Here is a 20229-nt window from a genome sequence, read left to right as displayed (position 1 = left end):
CCATTAAACCACAGTGACTGAACTTAGTCTGAACACAAAGCTCATGAGCTACCTTCAGCTCTCCTGCTCCCATTCTCAGTAGCCATTTCTTCTGTCTTTCAGGCCACGTGCAAAACCTCCTCTCTGGACATCATGGCCATAGTGCAGACCCTGCCCATCTCCATTGAGTCTGCCTCTGAAGGGGCTGCCCAGCTCCACTCAGGTGCCTGCTCGCCCCCTGCAGCGATGGGCAGTGTCAGTAGCCTCATCTCAGGCAGGCCTTGCCACAAGGCCACGGCAGAGTTCGGCCCCTTCCGCCTGCCAGGAGGCGCTGGCTCCCAAGAGCCCCTGTGCCATGGACTCCCTGCCAAGAAAGTCAGCTACGCGTATGGTAGCGAAGAGGACTGGGCTGAAGACGTCTCTCCTATAAGCCCCTGTAGTGACACTGAAGAGCTGCAGGATGACAAGCCCCAGGTTGGCACCATCCGTGGACCTCCCCCCAAGCTGGTGCCTGTCTCTGGGAAACTTGAGAAGGTAAGAAAGGGGAGGCAGCTTGGTAGAGCAAGATGACCGGCTGTTGAAATATGTACCCACCAGCCAAAACAAATGCCTGCTAGCCCCATTTGGTTAACTCCTTCAGAATTCTGCCTTTGACAGACTGAAGTACTTATTAGATGCATGTAGTTCTTCCTACAGGGAGCTGTTCCTGTTGGCATCAGAGGATGGGACTCGCAATAATGGGTTTAAATTGCGGGCGGAGAGGTCCCGGCTGGATAGTAGGGAAACATTTTTTACAGTAAGAGTTGTTCAACAGCAGAACCAGCTACGTAGGGAGGTGATGAGCTCCCCCTCACTGGCAGTGTTTAAGCAGAGGCTGGACAAACACTTGTCAGGGATGCTCTAGGCTGATCCTGCATTGAGCAGGCAGTTGTATTAGATTGTCTATACGGCCCCTTCCAACTCTACGATTCTATGAAGTTAATCATAATGTTGGCAAATAACCATTTGTTTCTCTCTCTTCTCTCCCACAGAAGGTATATGAGGGAGTGAAACGATGCCCCATCCACCCTCACTGAGTGGTGCTCCTAGTTGCCTCTGCCTGTTGTTTAAAAGGCCCACGAGAGGCAGCCATAGCAGCAGCACAGTGATTTTCCTAGCCTAGAAAAGTGTTACAGTAGATGAGAAGGAGGGAAGTGGTACATTCCCGAGTGAGCCTCAAAAAAAGCCCTTGTATTGAATATTTTTAAAGCCACCATTTCCTCACCTGTGAAATTTAGAGAATGAATCTGCCTAAAGTTTATCAGCGGTAGAGTGAGGATTTCATACCTGTTCGTTTTACCTTTGAGTGTCAATGCCTGGTCTTGCAACTCTGTGCCCCTTGTGTTATTTTTCAGAACATGGAGAAGACACTAATCCGCCCAACTGCCTTCAAGCCTGTCATGCCCAAGAACCGCAATCCCCCAGTGCAGGGGCACTTGGCGCTGCGTCCCAGCACCTCGGTGCTCTCTGAGAGCCAAGCTAGCCTCGCTCAGCTCTTTGGCGGCTCCTCCACAGGGAGCACTGAGAAACACAACTCCCTGAGCTGCCGCACGAGCTCCCATTCGGGAACCATGTCTGACTCGGGACGCAACTCCCTCTCAAGCCTGCCCACATACAGCACTGGTTGCAGCCAACAAATGGAGCCAGTCAACGTCTCCATGGGCCACATAAACCTCGACAGCCATGGCAGTAGCAGCTCACGGGGCCTCGCAGGTCCTTCAAACTCAGACAGCGGCCGGTCGTCGTCAAGCAAGAGCACAGGCTCTCTGAGTGGCCGTGGACACCCTTCCTCGGACAGTGGCTCATGCGGTGGGCGCTCACCTGTGCACAGTGGTGCTGATGAAGCCCTTCTTGTCCATGAACTTGAGGAGAAGCTGCGAGAACGGGAAGCTGAACTGCAGCATTTGAGAGAGAGCTTGGATGAGAATGAGGTGGCCATTTGCCAGGTAATCAGCAGGGGGTGCTCATGTGCTTTTCTTAATGCAGAGAGGCTGATAAACAGCAAAAAAAAAAAAAAAAAAAAAAACCAAACAAACCTCCTGTGAGTCCCCAGAGGGGAAGATTGATTCTGTTTTTAGATTATTGCTTCCACTATGGGACTGCTCTTGCTTGTGCATTTTGTTTCACTAAGTAGTTTTCACATGCAGGTGATATAGGGCAGTGATGTGGGTTTTCTGGAAAAATCAGAATTGGAATTTTTTTCTGGGGTGGTGGTGGTGGAAAGGATTGGAAAATTTTCCAAAGAATTATCCACTGCTCTGAGTAGAACATGATCTGATTTAGGTTGTTTATATTTAGTAACAAGTGTCAAAAGTACCTTATATTAAGTTTATGTCCCAATAGCAATTCAAAAGTGAAATGACATATCTGTTTAGGGGAAAAAATCAAGTGTGGTTTTAAAGTTATATTGAAATAAATTCAAAGTTTTATGTGGAAATTATTTTTATTGCAATAATAACTGTAGAAATGTAAAGACAATATAGCATGTACTCTCCTTACATTATTTAAATGTAAGGGAAAAAAATGAAAACACTGAAAACTGTTGACACACGTTTAGAACTATGCATGATATTCTATGGATATGCCATGGTTTTCCACTCATCTATTTCAGCAGAATTTCACTCTCTTCTATGGAGGTCACTGGGCCACCTTAATTTCACAGTCACTGTATGTTGTATCACTTGTTCAATGTCAGAATGATGATTACATCATTCTATCATCCGTCTAGACATTAGGAAGAATTTTCTAACAGAGCGGTTCCTTAGTGGAACAGGCTTCCTCGGGAGGTGGAAGTGCTCCTTCCCTGGAGGTTTTTAAGCAGAGGCTAGATGGCCATCTGTCAGCAATGCTGATTCTATGACTTTAGGCAGATTATGAGAGGGAAGGCACCTTGGCCATCTTCTGGGCATAGAGTAGGGGTCACTTGGGGTGTGTGGGGGAGGTAGTTGTGATTTTCCTGCATTGTGCAGGGGGTTGGACTCAATGACGCTGGTGGTCCTTTCCCACTCTATGATTCTGTGATTCTATATAAATAAGAAACTTAGGTTTGGTTTCATTTGGTCTGCGTAGCCAATCAGTGAATTAATAACTTCATTTTTAATTTGGATTATTTTTTGTACCCCCATCCCGGTCAATTTATAAATCAGTAAAACATACACGTACTCTCACAATTCCTAAGGGTAATCGCCTGAAAAATATTAATGACAATTTTGACAGTGCCATTCTAACCAGAGTTACACCCTTTTAAGTCCATTGAAGTAAAGGGGGTTTAAAATGGTGTAAGTCTGCTTATGATGGCTCTGAGAAACTGCCAAGCTTGCCTTTATTATTTTGGACTGGCAATACAGTTCTGCTGTTAATTTGCTGAAAGAATGAGCCTTTAGAAATTGGAAAAAAATTAAGCACTGGACATTTTTCTGTAGAATTTCCCATTTCAGACAATGTTTTGCCCTAAATCTTTGGTATATGGTAGAGCTGGTAGATTTTGATTTAATGTATAGAATATATGAGTTCCCTTTGGGCACAGACAGGACCAGCATCAACATACCCTGAGGTGGGACAGTTGCTGAGGCCCTGGGGTGCCCACTGCTGCTGCCCCTATCTGCCTGCCTCCCCCTATACCCACCTGCTTTCTTGTGATCCTTCTCACCAGCCATTCTCATCGTGGTCCAGACCACTTAGTGCTGCCCAGCAAGGAAGAACTTGCGGATGGTGCAACGTGACCCTGCTTCCAGTAACAGCACTCCTAGCCACAGATACTCCCCAGCACTGTTGGGGAAGGCTGGCAAGTGAACGAGTGGGCTGGGGAAGGACACATGAACACATGAAGCTGCCTCATACTGAATCAGACCCTTGGTCCATCGAAGTCAGTATTGTCTACTCAGACTGGCAGCGGCTCTCCAGGTTCTCAGGCTGGGGTCCTTCTCCTCACCTACTTGCCTGGTTCCTTTAACTGAAGATGCCGGGGGTTGAACCTGGGACCTTCTGCATGCCAAACAGATGCTCTACCACCGAGCCACAGCCCCTCCCCACATGGGTAGGCAGAGGTACACAAACAGGCAGAGGAGCAAAAGGGAGCCCAGGTACACTCCAGGTTTTGGTTGGCCCTGGACAGAATTTCCATGATAAGGTAACTGTGGCCTTCTTGGGCTAGTCACAGCTTTCTTAAAGCTCTCTCAGCCCCACTTACCTCACAGGGTGTCTGTTGTGGGGAGGGCAGGGGAAGGTGATTATAAGCCGGTTTGATTCTGCCTTAAGTGGTAGAGAAAGTTAGCATATAAAACCCAACTCTTCTTCTTTGTCTTCTTTTTCTGCACCCATGTCTTCAGTGTGGGGGAGGGGACTCTCATCCCAAAGTGCAGTGTGTATATAGATATTGATTAGGCTCACAGCATTGCATGCTGGGAGTGGTAGTCTTACGAGCCTATCTTTGTTCTGGTTGGCCATCCCATACCCTGACACCCATACGCTGTTTCATAAAATGCTGTCAAAACATAATGCTAATTAATGAGCATTCTTGTACATATTGTACCATAATTTTCATTGCATCCAGTTCCCAGTCTTTTTTTTTAGAATAGCAATTTATTTTATTGTATTTATTTATATGCCACCTATCTTACTGACGCTCAAGGTGGGTTACAAAATATAAAAAACAATTCAGTTAGTATAAATTAGTTAGTAAACAATGCAGTAGGACTACAATTACAGAATTAGAAAACAATGCAAACAGAAAGCTGTCTACACTTTCAACACAATCCTATGGCGGGGGGCGGGTAGATCCGTGGCAGCTGGGAGCGGTGCAACTGTGTCACCTCCACAAAGGCTTCCTGGCCACCAAAAATAAAATAAGAGGAATGTAAAATATAAAAAAGGGAAAATGCCCCCATGGAAAACAGTGAGGCTACGCCACCAAATAAGATGGCATAGCCACACTGCAGCTCGAGGGGGGATTCCCAGGTCCAAAGGGGTTAAGAAGCTGGCTAAGGAATGCCCCCCACGCTGGTGCGGGCTCCCACTTCCAGGATTTCACTACCAGCTTAGCAGTGCTGGCGGCAGAGCCCCGCACAGCAGCGTGGCTTCCTGGCGCTGGTGTGTTTGCCCCCATGCCGGTGTAGGTGCCACTTTATTCCATGATAAGGTGGCACCTACACCGGTGCGAGGTCACACCAGCTCCTAAAGAGCTTCAGCTCCCCCCCCCCCTTAGGATTGCAGCCTTGGTTACATAGCTTAATCTGTATTACCTAACAATGCTTTTGGTTACTAGATCTGGGTTTCTACTGCTGGGATCTTTCTGGTGAGACCCATTTGTAGCAAGGATCTGTATGCTTGCCAGATTGGCCGATCCATCTGTTGTTACTGTCTGCTCTGCAGTTTGCCTTGCTCACCTTTTCCATATTTCCCGCCTGTGGTCCCCTCCTCCACCTGTAACAACCTCTGGGTCCCTTTCAAAACGATATCCTCACACCCCCTTCTTGTGCATAAGCATCCCTTACCTAGATGCCTGCTTCCTCTGTGATACAGAATCCTGGGATGAGGAGCAGAAGCTGCAATGCCTTTCAGCCGCTTTTTTACATGGAGCAAAAGTAAGGAGGAAAATAATCATCTTTGGGCGGTGCTTACGTAGGCAACAGTCTGGTGATGCTCCAGGAGCTGGCTGTGTGATGGCAACTGTTTACCAGGTGCATACCCTTTTGATTCCAACCAGGTGCTTTTTTCCCTCCATGTAGGTGTACGAGGAAAAGCAGAGGCGCTGTGAGGAGGAGATGGAAGAGCTGCGGCAGGGCTACACCGTCAAGCTCCAGCAGGCAGCGCAAAAAGCGCAGCGCAGCCAACAGGTGCTGCAGCTCCAGATCTTCCAGCTGCAGCAGGAGAAGAAGAAACTTCAGGAGGACTTTGCGCAGCTGCTGGCAGAGCGCGAGTTGCTGGAGAAACGCTGTGCTTCCTTTGAGCGAGAGCACACAGAGTTGGGACCACGGTTGGAAGAGACAAAATGGGAGGTGAGCTGGGCTGGGGAAAAGGGGGCTGGCATAGTCGCAGTCTTTTCAGAGGATCTTGCTGGGAGCTTGCTTTCAAAGCCACTATCCAGAGGGCTGTGTCATTAGCAGCCTTAAAGTCCATTCAGTTGCCTCTTACCTTCTCTCTCTTTTCCAGCCATTGAGGAACTCTCCTGTGACTGTCTGTAAGGGTACCAAGAGTAGTTCCTTTCTGGCTTGCTAGATGGCAGACCTTTTCCACACAGGTTATTAAACCCAGTTTTGAGTGGCTGGGAAGTGTGCCTTTCCCCACAACATCATGATGCATTTATGCACTTCCTAGGATTTCCTTAGCGTTAATATTTCCCAAATTTCCCAAACCTGCTTTGCTGTGAAGTTTGGAAAAGATTGCAGCAGAGCATTTATTTATTTATTTATTTATTTATTTATTTATTTATTTATTTATTTATTTATTGTTTCAATTTAATACCCCGCTCTCCCTGGCCAAGATCGGGCTCAGAGCAGCTTACAGGGGAATAATAACCCATTTAATCAATAAAACCATTTAAAACAGCATTTAAAATAGCCCTAAAACTCTAAAACCAATCCTAAAACTACTTAGGTGCCTCTAAGTGTAAAAGGTTTAGCTGCTGTGTGGGCTGGAAAGTTTGGATTTTCCCGGTCCTGCTGGGACAGCCCCCTGTCTTTTGGGATGAATTGTTCTAGTTGGTGGGTCTTGGAAATTACTGTCATCAGCCTTTTTAGGCCTTTTGCAGATCTTCAAATTCTCTTTCTCTCCCTCCTGGACTTGGTTCTGATGCCATCTCAGAAGATGTTCAGCGATGAGTAACAAGGCAGGGCATGCATTTGTTTCTGAGGGAAAAATGAAGGACACCTGCCCACTTAATAGAGTCTCCATGAACCAAACTGTTCTATGCTGGGGAGAATTACCCCTGGCAAGGGAATCATCCCACTGCAACTAACAAGCTCTTGGATGTCCCTTTCAATGTCTTCTGCTTCTGTCCTGGCCTTTGAATGCAGCTGTGGTCTCGCTGGCTTTAGTTCTGCAGCCTGCTTGAGCTAGAGGTTGGCAACCAACCTCGTCCTCCTCCAGTGATAGAATCTGGGTCTTGGCTCTAACTTCTTCCCAGCTAACTGATGCATCTCTGTCTCCCTCCAGGTATGCCAGAAGTCAGGTGAAATCTCACTACTAAAACAGCAGCTGAAGGAATCTCAGGCAGAGGTGGTCCAGCGGGGCAACGAGCTGGTGCTGTTAAGGGCTCAGCTGAGGGAAGCACGAGCTGAGATGCAGGCTAGTGAGGAGCAGGTGCTGGGGTTGCAGGAGGTGGCCCGCACCAAGGCCCTGGAGCTGGAAGTCTGTGCCAACGAGCTGGCAAGGCGCAAGAGCGAAGCAGAGCTGCTGCGCGAGAAGCTGGGGCGCTTGGAGCGTGAGCTGGATGGACTGCGTAGTGCCAGCGGAGATCTCTGTCCCCTGCTGGCTGAGTGCGATGAAGCAAAGGCCCAGCGGCAGGCGGCAGACACCCTGCATGGTTTGCGTGCCCAGGCTGAACGGCTGCGGGCCGAGCTGCTTTGTGAGCGGCGGCGGGGTGAGGAGCAGCGGGAGGCTTTCCTTGCCGAGCGCGTTACCTGGCAGAGCGAAAAGGACCGGGTCATCCGCTACCAGAAGCAGTTGCAACATAATTATATCCAGATGTACCAGCACAACCGCGACTTGGAACGGCAGCTGCGCCACCTCAGCCTCGAACTTGAGGCCCGGGACATGGATGAGTATGAGATGCACGGTGGGGAAGGAATCTGCTTTGAGGAGATTGCTGCGACTGAGATCTGAGCGCGCCTGGCGGAGGCCTCGTAAAGGAGCCACGCTCTCAGAAAGAGATTCTGGCCACTGAGCACGCTCAGCAGGGACCCCATCTGTGTTGAGGAACTGAGAATTGAGTCCAGCGATGGAGGGAATTACCTGCTGTACAAGCACCGTCACGAGTCCCAGTGGGTAGCACTTGTTCCATCACATAACGTGGTTGGGGATCCAGTATGAGAGTACCCTATCCAGCTCAAAAAAACATTCACTGCCATTGAGATGTGCCTAGGGCCTATAGGCAGCTCAGGTTGCTCCCTGGGAGCATGGGACCTGACAAAAGATACACTCCTCTTCCTCTCCTTGGGAGGAAGGTAGCAGCAGCGCTGTTCCTCCTGCGCTCTGCATACTAAGGGAAACAGCACTTGAATGCCGCTGCTCTCCAGGTCGCAACGGCTACTCAGTCTCCTACAAGGATGCTGGCTGTTGTAGCAGTGCGCACCATCACTCGCTTCCTATTCATGGGCTGGAGATGGGCTTTAAGGCAGGGTGGGTGGGATGGCTGAGGGGGGGGAGGGCTTTGGTTGGCCCTCTTCATTTACAAAGGGACCTCCGTCTCCATCGGCTAGCCACTAAGCAGAGTTGATTGTGTGTTCATGGCCAGTTAGCTGCTTGATGGGAGGGAATTAGCATGACCTTCTGTGGGGCCTGCTGGGTAGATATATATATATATATATATTTTACTGGATGCTGTTCTCTGACCTTCAGTCCAGTCCTGTTCAAAACAGAACTAAATTAAAAAAAAAAAACACCCCACAAAACAGTTACGTGCCAAGAAAATCTGAATTCTGTATTCTATATAGGTTATATAAATAAAGCAGGTTTCTGTATATTTGATTATTTTGCATAATTAGTACAGCTTCCAGAGAGTGGGTTGGAACGGAAGTGGAGGTATGATTTCTGCCCATTTCCTCTTCCCACTTCAGACCCTCGATTCATGGGCAGACTGGCCACTGAGGTCACCAGGACGTTTCCCAGTGGGCCACCCCCTCCTACCTGGGCTGAGCCAGCCCAGTGGCAGAAGGACAGCACTTGGCCCTTCCGAGCCTTGTGAAGTGAGGGGGAGGGGGTGCCAGGCCCACTTGAGCCTCATGCAGTGACGGGGAAGCAGGCTGCCCCCTCCCTCCCTTCTTGGTGGGGTAGAGCCAGGCCAGGCTCGGTTCAGGGGCCTTTCCCAGGGGCCTTTCTCCCTCCCACTCTGCCCCTGCCTCAATTTGCCCCTCTTGCCATCCTTGAGGGTGCTCCTGCTCCCCAGGAGCAGCATTTTGTGGAATCGGTGGGCTGCAGTGGGAGGCAAGAAAGTTCTGTTTGACTGATGGAAATACCTTCCATTTGCAGAAAATTTAGTCTGGATGCAACCCAATCGTTGTGAAGTGTAAGGTACTTTTCAGGCTGCTAAATCTTCTCTTCCCCCTCCCCTCAAGTAGAAAATCTCCAAGTCCTCTGATTGAAAGTGTGGGCAAAACCTGTAACTCTACAAAGTACCCTCACAGCCAGAAAGGCAAGAACTGAAAGAACCAAAATTAATTCTCAGGCTGCTGAATCCTGGCCCCAAATTCTGTGGTGTGTGTGTATGTGTCCCATGCTTGTTTGCAATGACAGAAGAATGAAGTTCTGGACTCCCCTCTCCTGTGGAAGCAGGGGTTAAAATCCTTGAGAGCATTTCCAAAAAAGCTAAAAGCCAAACCCTTCCTAACCTCTGGGGTGTCTGCATGATAGATTCTGATGTGCACTTTTTCTTAAAGGGACCTGTGCTGCTCCATTACTAGCAGCTCACCGAGTAATCTCCATGCACACTTGAAGTCACCCTAATTTCCTACCCTACTCCCACTTCACTGCTTTTCCCCAAAAGATTATTTTTACAAGATTTACCCAAACATTTGAACTTCAGCTGTGTGTAGGAGCTTGCCTTGAATTCTGATTCCTGGGGGTTGGGAATGTCTTTGCCCTTCATATGTGGATGTTCCCATTCTCTCGGGTCTGCTGAGACTCTTGCCAGGACTTTGTGCAGTTTGCCAGTCCCACCTCTGTGGATTCCCTCTGCATGGGGCCAGGGGAGATACCCATTCTTGTTTGGGAACTTACGTGAGAGTGCCTTTCCCTTTACTGCCTGCACCTTTCCCCCCTGCCGGCTCCACAACTGCTTGAGTCAAGCTCCAGTGGTCCTGTTTTAAGTTCCTTTCTCATGTTATCCATATTGCTTCCCTCTCAGGCTTGTTTGGCAGAGTGCCCTGCTGAGAGAGGATGCTGGCTTTTTTTTCCTGGGAATGATGTAGGGTAAGCTGCTGTTCCCAGAAGCCCCAGTCTCCACTTCCCCGTTTCCTTCCATAACAGTGCTCCTTACCAAATCTGATTTGGTTATTCTGAGTACCAGGTCCCTGTGTTTCAGTCCCTCCTGCCTTCCACTGGGCAGTGTCCAGCTCTTTGGCTTTATTTGTTCTTGATCTGAATAACCAAACACCAGTGTACCTGAGCACGCAGCTCCATCTTTTAAAAAGCCCGGCAGTTCATCTGTGCTTGAACCAGGTTCACTGGCTGTTTTGGCTGCAGGGAAAGTCCAGGCTTATAGCTCCTACCTTCACCTTGAAGTGGTCAATCACCTTCTTTGCAGAGGGACTCATCTTCAGAGAACAGCATTCCTATTTGGGGAGGAGGATGATAACTTTTGTCTTCCTCTCCTGCCTAGCTAGATGGTTCTGGCGCCTACAGGCTGCTCGATGGGTGTTGTGAGAGGTTTTGAGCTGGCGTTCCTCTCTTCACCCTATTGGGTGTGTCCAGAAGATCAGGGAGGCAGGCTCTGTCTTCTGAGGTGAAGAAATGGATTTTCCGAAGGGCATGACAAAGCAGCCCAGGACTCCATAAGGACCAAAATGCACTGTGTTGGAGAAGTGTAGCCTTTTTCTTCAGGCTGACTAAATAAGGGAAATGCATATATATCCCTGTAGTTACCAGGAACCTGAACAGTAGAACTAACTTGGACCCAGTACACCTGAACCTTGGGGCCATGGAATAGGACTGAGTTGTCCACCCATCCATCCCATACAAGAATCAGCCGAGAGCTATGCAAATGTGGCTTTGAGTGTCCATGATCTCTCACCTTGCGCCATGCCCCCACACTGTTTTCCTCTATATACAGTGAATGCTTTATGTGCCCACCACGTCAAGTTGGCTGAATGTCGTTATCCCATTCCCTGTGGCAGTATAAAGAGGGAAATGTCTCCTACAGTGGCAGTGAGTTGAATGCAGCCAAAGCCCCACATATCTGGGCATCTTGTTTACGCCAGTCTGGGAATACCAGTATCGATGCTGGGGTATTTGCCACGTTGGGCTGACTTAAGTGTTACCACCCCCTCTTTCTCTGCATGTATAAGACTTGAGATTTTGATGGATGGGGTGGGGTCAGGAGGGCGCGTAGCAACTCGTTATGTACCTCTAGCCTGCTTGCCAGGGATCTTCCATGTTAATTTAGGAGACTTTTTTATGCGTTCCATGCGAAGAGGCAATCCTCACCCACTCCCATCCCAGCCATTTTTGTGCCCTACTGCCCACAGCCCCTGGAGAATGTGGATGGGGGCCCCCCACACATCACTAGACCAAAGGAAAAGCTTGGTGCGTGTCATTTCTGTGACTGTTGCTGACCTGCCCTTCCATTTCCCCTCCCACTACCCCCAGGCACCACTTTCTTTCTTTCCTTTTTTTATTATTTCCTGAAATTGTATATTTTTCAAGCTGTGTAAATTTCTTGTATAAACCAAAAGAAAAGTGTGAATTAAAAAAAGGAAAAAAATGACACCTCTGTGTTTTTAAGAAAAGCCACATGATGATTTGATTGGGGGGGGGGACATATGGGACACTAAAGTCTGGGTGGGTTGAAAGTGTGCTGATGGAGGAGGAAGAGAGGGGTTAAGTGGCTGTGGCAGAGTGGGGGGGGGCTCTCAGAACTGGGGGCTGCTTTGCATTCTGGTTGTATAGCAGCTTGTGTCCAAGTGCGGCCTGCAACGCCTCCTGTAAAATGCCTGGCAGTGGCTCCAAGGGAAAGGCAGGTCGTCCTGCTCCTGGGAACCCAAGCCCCTGACTCCCACATAAGCCAATTCCATTTAGGAGAGAGAAGGTGCTTAGGACCATCCTTTCCCTTTACCAGACTTCTCTGCTAGGCAACAGCGGGCAGGTGCTTGAAAGGTGCTTGAAAGCTGCCACAAGGACATCCGTGGCCCCAGCCTGGAGATCCTCTGTGGCTGGCCCCATCATGGGATTTCAGTAAAGGCTACAGAGAGCAGTGGGTGTCTGTTTTCCTCTGCGTCCCCTGCTGGTTGAGTGGCTCGAAGGCTTGATGGAAATGGCGATCACCTGCTTTGCCCTACTGCATGCCACCTACTGGTATTGCTGCTAGTTTGGTCCTCCCTCTGTATGGATTGATCATTATAATATCATTGGAAAGAATTGTGACCATGGTTAAGCCCACTTTCCTGCTTTTATTATCTGGCTGGATCTGGGATTCCTGCCTCCTGTAGATGGGAGTGGAAAAAAAAGGTTCCCTACTCATTTGTTGACATATGGGTAAAATTCACAAGTGTGCCACCATCTGTGAACATGAACTGGGTTTTTAAAAATAGTCATGATGGTACCAGCTCTGCACCAGGTACTGGTGTCTCTTTAAAGGCCATTGTACCAGCTTCCCTTAGATGCAGCTGGGCTTTTCATCCAAAAACATCCGCTCACGGGAAAGAGTCAGATGAAGTTTTGCAAGAAACACTTTTCCACCTCGCGCAGCAGAGGCTCCCCTTTGCCAGCCCTCAGCAGGAAGCTTGTTGTCAGACTTCTGGTGGAAAAGCGGCTGTCCCGTTTGCAGCTGTTCATTAGCATCTGCTTTGTGTGCAGTATCCATGAAACACCTGGTTCTGAGGGGAGTGCCTCTGTTCTGCTGATCACCTGCATATCCCTAATTCTTCTTGAACCGTGCCTTCCTGGAATTTGGAGGCCATTGCTCCGTCAACCCCTCAGGTTGCCGGTTTACTTGACCTATCTGATGTAGCTATCCTGAGCATATTAGATAGGCATGATGAACAAGTCCTCGGCTGATGGCAGGGGTCGCAACTCCTCGTCTTTGAGCTGGCCACGTTCTTCAGGGCAAGTCGCTTTGTCTACCCCGTTACTTTGTTTCCTTCGGCACCTTCACCACAATCTCCATGGGCTCCCTGGCTTTATTGCGATAGGCCTGACGGATGATCTCGACCGCTCGCTGGTGTGTGACGTTCTGCAGGCTCTCTCCTTCCACTGCAACCAGCTCATAGCCTGCCTAGAAAAGGTCAAGGAAATGAGTAATTAGGAAGCGAAGGCCTGGCCTCCCCAAATCTGTGAGTTTACAGCAAGAAACCTTAAACCGTGATTAAGCGTGCCCCCCTCAAGAGGGCTGGATGCTTGAGAAAGGGCAACGTGGCATTTTGCAGCTTTGCCCTTTTCAGATCTTTCTCAATCTTAGCATCCAGTGCAAAATGGACATGCAACCAGGCATTTGGAGGATGCCGTATTGACTCTGGTTCAGTACTGGGAGCAACTGCGGAGATGATTGTCTTGGAGAGTGGAAGACCTATGTACTAGTTGCAGGGGTTTTTCTTGTATGTCCCACTCATTGTGACAACTAGCTGCTGTGCTCTCATGAGCAAACATTCCAGTATCATAGGATGCATAGGGCAACTAGCAAGGGATGCAATTTTGGGGAAGGTCATAAACCCACTTACAAATGGAAGAAGAGCATTTATAGATTTATTTCTTGAACTGGTTGGTAGGGAATAAGGCAATGGGTTGGATCCAGCCAGTTTTTCCATTCCATCTCGCCCAAATCTCCTCCATACTATGGCCCTCATCCCACGCAGGTCTCATGACCCCCCTGGCATAGTCTTCTGGAATGCTCAGAGGGGACCTCTCCCTAACAGCGGCAGAAAATCTGGCTGGATCTGACCCCATGGTTTAAACATAGCTACGTGGAAGCCTGCTTGGGTTCCTTAACTAGGAGGTCATTAATGGAGGGCACGGTTATCTGAAAGTCATCTTGCCTCCCATTACTGATTTCCCTCTGAATGGAGCAGCTGCAGGAGGAATCTGGGCAAGTTCTAACTTATGTTGCCGGTAGAAGCTGGCCAACAAACAGGCCAGCGCCCTCTCTGCACCTTAAAATAAGCCCCCGAATATTCTAATAGACTATGGTTCTACAGCAGAGTTTCAGGGTTGCTGATGGAGCTGATGTAGGGGGGTTCGTTTGGAGGGTGAGCTGTGTGTTTAGGCCCTGTCGTTGCAATTGAGGCCCTCGGTACAGAGGAGGCACCGTAGGGCAAAGTAGCACACCAGAGCCCATTGGAGAGCTAACAGCGCCAGCACACCCTGCATCAAGAGTCTGTCCAGAACAGACTCAGGCAGCGCTGATGTAAGCAGTTCCATCTTTGGTCCCTTTGCAAGCTGTATCTTTTCTCATTAAGCTGGAAACCCGGAAAATCAGCGGAGGGACTAAACCTGTCGCTTGTACAGTGAATGAGCCAAGTTGGAGGGTGAGAACCCGCCCGATGGCTTTATTGCTGGGCTTGGCAGGCTGGGGTCAGCACAGGGGCAGGGGAGCCAAGAGGAAGCTGTGGCAGGCCTTCAGCTCCGGCGGTCACTCCTGGAGCAGTTTCACCTGCGTTCCTGGTCAGCCGTTCCCATCTCTTCCTGCTGTGGCAAGCAGCCACAATTGGGCTTTTATCCGAGCCACCTGGCGAACCGGGCCCACAACCCCCTCGGCGAGGAGGCCACCAAAGGGGAAGCCTAATTACAGCTGCTCCTGGGGACCGAGGAACAGTTGCTTGGTGGGCGGGCCAGCGGGCCGGGTCCCACAATGGCTCTTTGTCGGTGCCTCGCTCATTACGCAGTCCTTGCAAAAGGCTGCTGAGCGCCCTGAACCTCGGGGGGACCCTGAATGGCACAATGAGGCATGTGTGTGTGCGTGCGCGCGCCTCTCTGGCCCCGAGGCCTCGTTATACCGCCCCGCACAATGAGATGGGTTTTGTGTGGGTGGTACTGAGGTTTTTCAAAGGGTGGAACTGGACCCCAGAGGTTGGTGTCCGAGGAGGGAGGGGCACAGGGGAGATGGGTAGCCATTCCACCCTGGCGCAAGGATGCAACATTGCTTGCCCCAATCAGAAGATGGTGTGGAGCAGTGGAGGGAAGAGGCTTGCCCCCCCCCCAATTCTGGTGAATTCAGAGGAGAAAATTAGGAATAAAACGGGGCTATTTTATTACTTTTTATTACTGCAGCTTCCCCCCCCCCCCGTCACAGCTGTCTTATGGTGACCCCGTAGCGTTTTCAAGGCAAGAGACGTTCAGAGGTGGTTTGCCATTGCCTGTCTCCACGTCAAGCCCCTGGTATTCCTTGGAGGTCCCCAATCCAAATACTTGCCAGGGTTAAGGCAGAGAGAGTGTGACTGGCCCAAGGTCACCCAGCAAGTTTCCATGGCAGAGTGGGGATTCAAACCTGGGTTTTCCTGTTCCTAGTCCAACACCTTAACAACTGCACCACGCTGGCCCTGAAGCTTAGCTGTCAACTAATGGGAAAGTTCCCTTTTACCTCGATTGCATTTATATCAACGCTGCACTGCTGAAATTCCCTTCCCCTTGGAGAAACTACATTGTACTTGTAGGATTGGTACAGTAATGTATGGAGCTGACAAGCTGAAATCTCATTTTTTTAGAAGCATCTTAATAATAAAACAATTTTTTTCCTACTCAGAAAACCAATTATTCCCACTTATGCTTTATATATTTTGCATTAAAATCATTTAATTAATGCATCTCAAATTGCAATAGATTCTGCACGGTTAAGTTTAGGTTGCGTATTCAAAAACTGTGATTGCTGAACCACCTGCTCTGGACACCACAGCAAAGACCCGCTCAGGAGTAGATGGCCCAGATGGCTGCATAATTGGATATTCTTTCTCTGCTTGTTGTATCAGCATGTTGGTCCCCGGCAGCACGGGGCAAAGTATTACTGCATCAGTTACTCCTCTTTTCTTCAATTTATGGCAGTAGGAACAAAATTTTTTTTAGTGGGTAATACTAGTTGATGCCATTTCAGGCAGCAATCCTATCCATGTTCACTTTGGGAGTAACACTTGGATTTTCAACTGAGTAAACATGCAGTAGCTGACGCATGTGGAGGGACAGATTGTTTGCACAGGAGGAGAGGAGGAGAACAATGCCAAGCTTGTGGGCATTAGGAGAGCAGGGGGTTTGTGTTCTGTTCTGACACAAACTCCCTTGTGTGACCTTAGACAAGTTGCTTCCTTACGAGAGGTGGGAGCGAAAGGGAGGCTGCTGCTATTCCTGCTCCGTTGTGAGCTGGGCAAGGGAAGAAGCTGGCTGTGCAAATCCTGGCTCCCAGTGGAGATTCTGAAGCAATTATTTTTATACTCTAGCTGGCAGAAATTCTTTCAAAGGAGAAAAGAGGAGTAACTGATGCAATAATACTTTGCCCTGTGCTGCCGGAGACCAACATGCTGATACAACAAGCAGAGAAAGAATATCCAATTATGCAGCGATCTGGGCCATCTATTCCTGAGTAGGTCTTTGCTGTGGTGTCCAGAGCAGGTGGTTCAGCAGCTTCAGCATTCTGCTCAGCTGCTGCGGAGGGATCCCGGGGAAGTGGGAGCCCTGCTCCTTATGGCTGCCCTGTAGATGAGGTACTTGGGGACATCACCCTCTCCCTCCCTGCTGCTCCTGTTACCTCCAGTTTTCCACTCAGGGATGCTGCTCCCCCAGGAAAGATCTTCTCAATCTTCACCATTGGCTGTACTTTGGACTCGATTCCACCTGAAATGCTGATCCCTGAAAAGCATAATGGATCTATGAGTGGTGGGGAACTGGTATGTGTGTGTGTGTGGGGAGGGGTGACTGTGCCAACGTTGTGATTGCCAGCACTATCATGCCCTCTGGACAGGAGAGGGTGCCTGGAAGTCTTGTACATGACAAAGGCAATTGTCGGTTTTGACAAGGCAAGTCTCTGAAGCCTTTCGACTTGGTGCAATGTGCCAGTTCATGATGCCCATACTCTTGACCTGAACGGTACCTGCTGCAAACCATTTGCAATATGCGCAAGAACACTTGTGAGGCAGTGAGGACAACCCCCAGTGTTGACTCTGTGATATCATACTTGGCTCTCCAGGAAAGGCGGGAGTGAGGTCTACAGCCTAAGACTCAAGGTGGCAAGCAAAGCAACACCACGTTGCAAGGACACAAAAAACATCATCACAGTCCATCAACAAGATAAAATCAACCCATGGGTTAAAAATGCACAAGCTGAAAAGGCAGCCTTTCACCCTCCACCGAATGCCATCTGAAACAAAACTGTCTTACACGCCCTCTGAAATACGGTGAGCGAAGGCATTCTCTATGTCCACTCCGGTAAGCCATTCCAGAGGCCTAGACCTACAACAGAACAAGCCTTTGACCTACCTGTTGCCATTCAGACAATCCTAAAAGAGGGCACCACAACGAGAAGGCTGTCTGAAAAGCATAGCTGATATGTGGGGATACAGTGGGAGATGCAGTTTGATAAGTAGGAGGTCCCTGTTACTACCATTTTCAGTCCCATTTTTATCACACCTTTCTTCTAAGAGGCTCAGAGCATACATGGCTCTTCTCTCTTTCATTTTATCCTCATAAAAGTCCTGGGAAGTAGGTCAGGATTAGAAAGGATGACTGGCCAAAGGTCATCCGGAGTGCTTTATGGCAGTGTGGAAATCTGAATCTAGATCTCCCCTGTCACAATCCAAAACTCTGCTACACTTCCCTGGTTCTTTTGCCAGTCTTCTAAGCTAAAATGGAGAGGTGGATAAACCTACCAAGACTTCTGTCCCCCCCCCCCGTCATTCTACAGGAAAGTGGACATGAAATATGGTTCACCGTATGTGAGTGTAACACAAGATTGTGAGTATACACAAGGTTCACCGTATGTGAGTGTAACACAAGATAGTTACAATTCAGTTGCCTTAATCAATAGAAGGTAACAGACACAAACATTAACGGAGGCGTGGTGTCTCTGTTGTGTGGAAACTCTTAGCCCCTTCTATAGCTTGCAGTAAATCTATATTTCAAGTACTCTAGCAGAAACTCATCACTACCTAACATGTTGAGAGATGCAACCTGTCATGCTTTCCTTGGTCAGAAAATCAGGGGGACAAGGGCTGGCCCTCCCCATGCTAGTGTGAGGGCATGTGGGTTCCTCGTCAACTTGGAGAGCTCTTGATGCTTTTACTTACCCAGCGACTGCTTGTTCTTGGGCAGACGAACAGTGAGCAGCTCATATTCGTTCTTAATGTCGCTGGTACCGTTTTGGACCAGACCATCCGCGACTTCATCTCCCGTCTCTGCTTGAACCCCCTTGCTAGTAGTCTGGACTTCCCTGAAGAGGTGTGAGAGCAAGGGCCGAGCTTTGCGTGGCCTGTTGATCACAGAGTACAGGGTATCCTTGGCAGGCTGGGCCTCCCCACGTGGTCCCCGCAGCGTGGCTTTGCTGTGGCTCGACTTTGGGGTACGAGGCCTTCCTCGGCCAGGCCGTCCATCTCCTTGCTCTGATGCTTCCTTGGTGGGTGCTGTAGAGTTCATGGACAGTTCTGTGGTCTCATTTAGCAGCCAGTTGGGATGCTTGCTGCCAGCAGCAGAGGAGAGACCGCTTTGGGAAGTGTAGGCATCCACTGGCACATCAGGAAGGGGGGAGTAGCTTCGAGGGCGAGTCCGTCTGGGGCTGGGAGAGAGCTGCAGCCGTTTCATCCCATCATTCAGCTCTGCTGTCTCCTCTTCGTTGGTCACTGGCTTCAGAAGGAAACCGCCCTTGAAATCTGCCACCAGAGTTACAGGGATGTTACCGTGACCATCATTTCCTTTCTAACAGCACCCTGGTGGCAATGCTTGGAATCAGGACATTTTATTATAGAAAACTTATCCAATATCTGTACGCCTGAAATGAGCTTGTTATGATGCAGAAAAAGTTGGACTTTGAGTGAACGCTGGGCTCCACAAATATCAATTTTTAATGGTTAATTTTGTTGACTGCAACTATGATTGAGATTTGGGGCCTGGTGCTAATTTGGTATTCAGAACCAAATATAGCCCTCCACAGTGTCTAGCAATCATTATTCCCCAGCACTCTGTTGTTCATGACCCCTGAGCTGAGGAACTGCCTTCTGTCAAGTCAGACCAATGTCCTGCTAAGTCAGTCCTATGCCCCCTGATTGGGACTGACTTTCCAGGGTATCAGAAAAAGCCCTGCTGACTGGGATCATTTCACCGGAGGGGCCAGAGGGGCCAGGGTTCCTCCCCCTTTCCCCTTTCCATCTACAGCCTGCCAAAAATAGCCCGAGTGCTCCAAAACCCAAACAGTGCATGTATAAAATATTCCATGAAAATTAATGTTGTGTACATTTGTTCAATCTGAATAATTTATTCCGAAGATAGAAATCAAAGTCTTTTGTTACAATTATGGGTAATGTTCCAGCTTCTTCTCTGCATCAAGTGGGCAAGAGAAGGAACCACAAGGATAAAGGTAGGGGACTCACCAGGCACCGGAGTGATAAGATGTCTCTTGGGAGGTGTTTCTTGCTGTGCTGGGCGGAGAGCAGGTGACCTCGCTAGGAAGGAAGAAAATCAGTGAATTGATAGTTCCTCTGCTTTCTTTTGCATATGCTGACTCAGCTCTCTGGTCACTTTCTTTCAGGAGTTAATTACTCCCCCCCCCCCTCCAAGCTGCCAAGGATGTCTGGAAGTTGCGTTACTCTTCTCCAGAAGCCCAGTTTGCTAACCCTAGATGCACAGTGCCAAGTTGTGCTCAGAGAAACGCACCTTGTGCATGCTCAGAAACACTGTGTGCTTGTTTACTTCTTGGCTCAGCTTCTAGTCATAGTTCAATGGGTTACAATCAGGTAGGGGTAGACAGACCGTTAAAAGTGCCCAGGGGCAAACTGAGCCGAGTGGCACCTGCAGCACTACAAGCCAGCTCTTCAGGGCTACTCAGACCTGGCCAGTAGTGCCCACCGTGGGTATCGGCTCACTGCCTCCTCCTGCACCACCACCAATGGAGTCTGGTGGCAGCAGCTCTGCTTGCTCCTGGCGCTTCAAGGCAGTGGCCCACCAAGAAATTTCCCTGTGAACTGAATAGCAGCCTGCCCTTAAAACAAGGCTGACCCCAGAGGCCAGTGAGGCTGGCCATTTTTCAGGGCTCCTGGATCAGCAAGGTCACCGTCCCCCTTCCTTTACATGGAACACCGAAGAGGTTCGGAGGAAGCCAGGGAGAAACACTCATTTGGCACTTGTGGTGTCTTATACAAGAGCTCCCCAAAACAC

The 20229-nt window shown here is 49.2% G+C and overlaps 2 protein-coding genes across 3 annotated transcripts in view; one reads left to right on the top strand and one right to left on the bottom strand.

Moving 5' to 3' along the window:
• The window catches only part of LZTS2 (leucine zipper tumor suppressor 2), a 61688-nt gene extending 53823 nt beyond the window's left edge, over window positions 1–7865 (top strand). For both annotated transcript variants that reach the window (XM_056850293.1, XM_056850292.1), the window contains 4 exons: window positions 103–513; window positions 1374–1964; window positions 5745–6014; window positions 7171–7865. In XM_056850293.1, coding sequence (XP_056706271.1) covers window positions 133–513; window positions 1374–1964; window positions 5745–6014; window positions 7171–7839 — 1911 coding nt within the window. In that variant the 5' untranslated portion in view covers window positions 103–132 and the 3' untranslated portion in view covers window positions 7840–7865. The remainder of the gene's footprint in view (window positions 1–102; window positions 514–1373; window positions 1965–5744; window positions 6015–7170) is intronic.
• A 5150-nt stretch (window positions 7866–13015) lies between these two features.
• Window positions 13016–20229, bottom strand: part of PDZD7 (PDZ domain containing 7) — a 28070-nt gene continuing 20856 nt past the window's right edge. The window contains exons 12-15 of the mRNA XM_056850442.1: window positions 19446–19517; window positions 18150–18728; window positions 16616–16716; window positions 13016–13162 (exon numbers count right to left, since the gene is read on the bottom strand). Of these exons, the coding sequence (XP_056706420.1) occupies window positions 13016–13162; window positions 16616–16716; window positions 18150–18728; window positions 19446–19517 (899 nt within the window). The remainder of the gene's footprint in view (window positions 13163–16615; window positions 16717–18149; window positions 18729–19445; window positions 19518–20229) is intronic.

The sequence above is a fragment of the Euleptes europaea genome, chromosome 5, assembly GCF_029931775.1.
Source record: "Euleptes europaea isolate rEulEur1 chromosome 5, rEulEur1.hap1, whole genome shotgun sequence".
Lineage (NCBI taxonomy): Eukaryota > Metazoa > Chordata > Lepidosauria > Squamata > Sphaerodactylidae > Euleptes > Euleptes europaea.
Note: the sequence above shows the minus strand (reverse complement) of the source record. Positions and strands in the feature narration are given on the sequence as shown.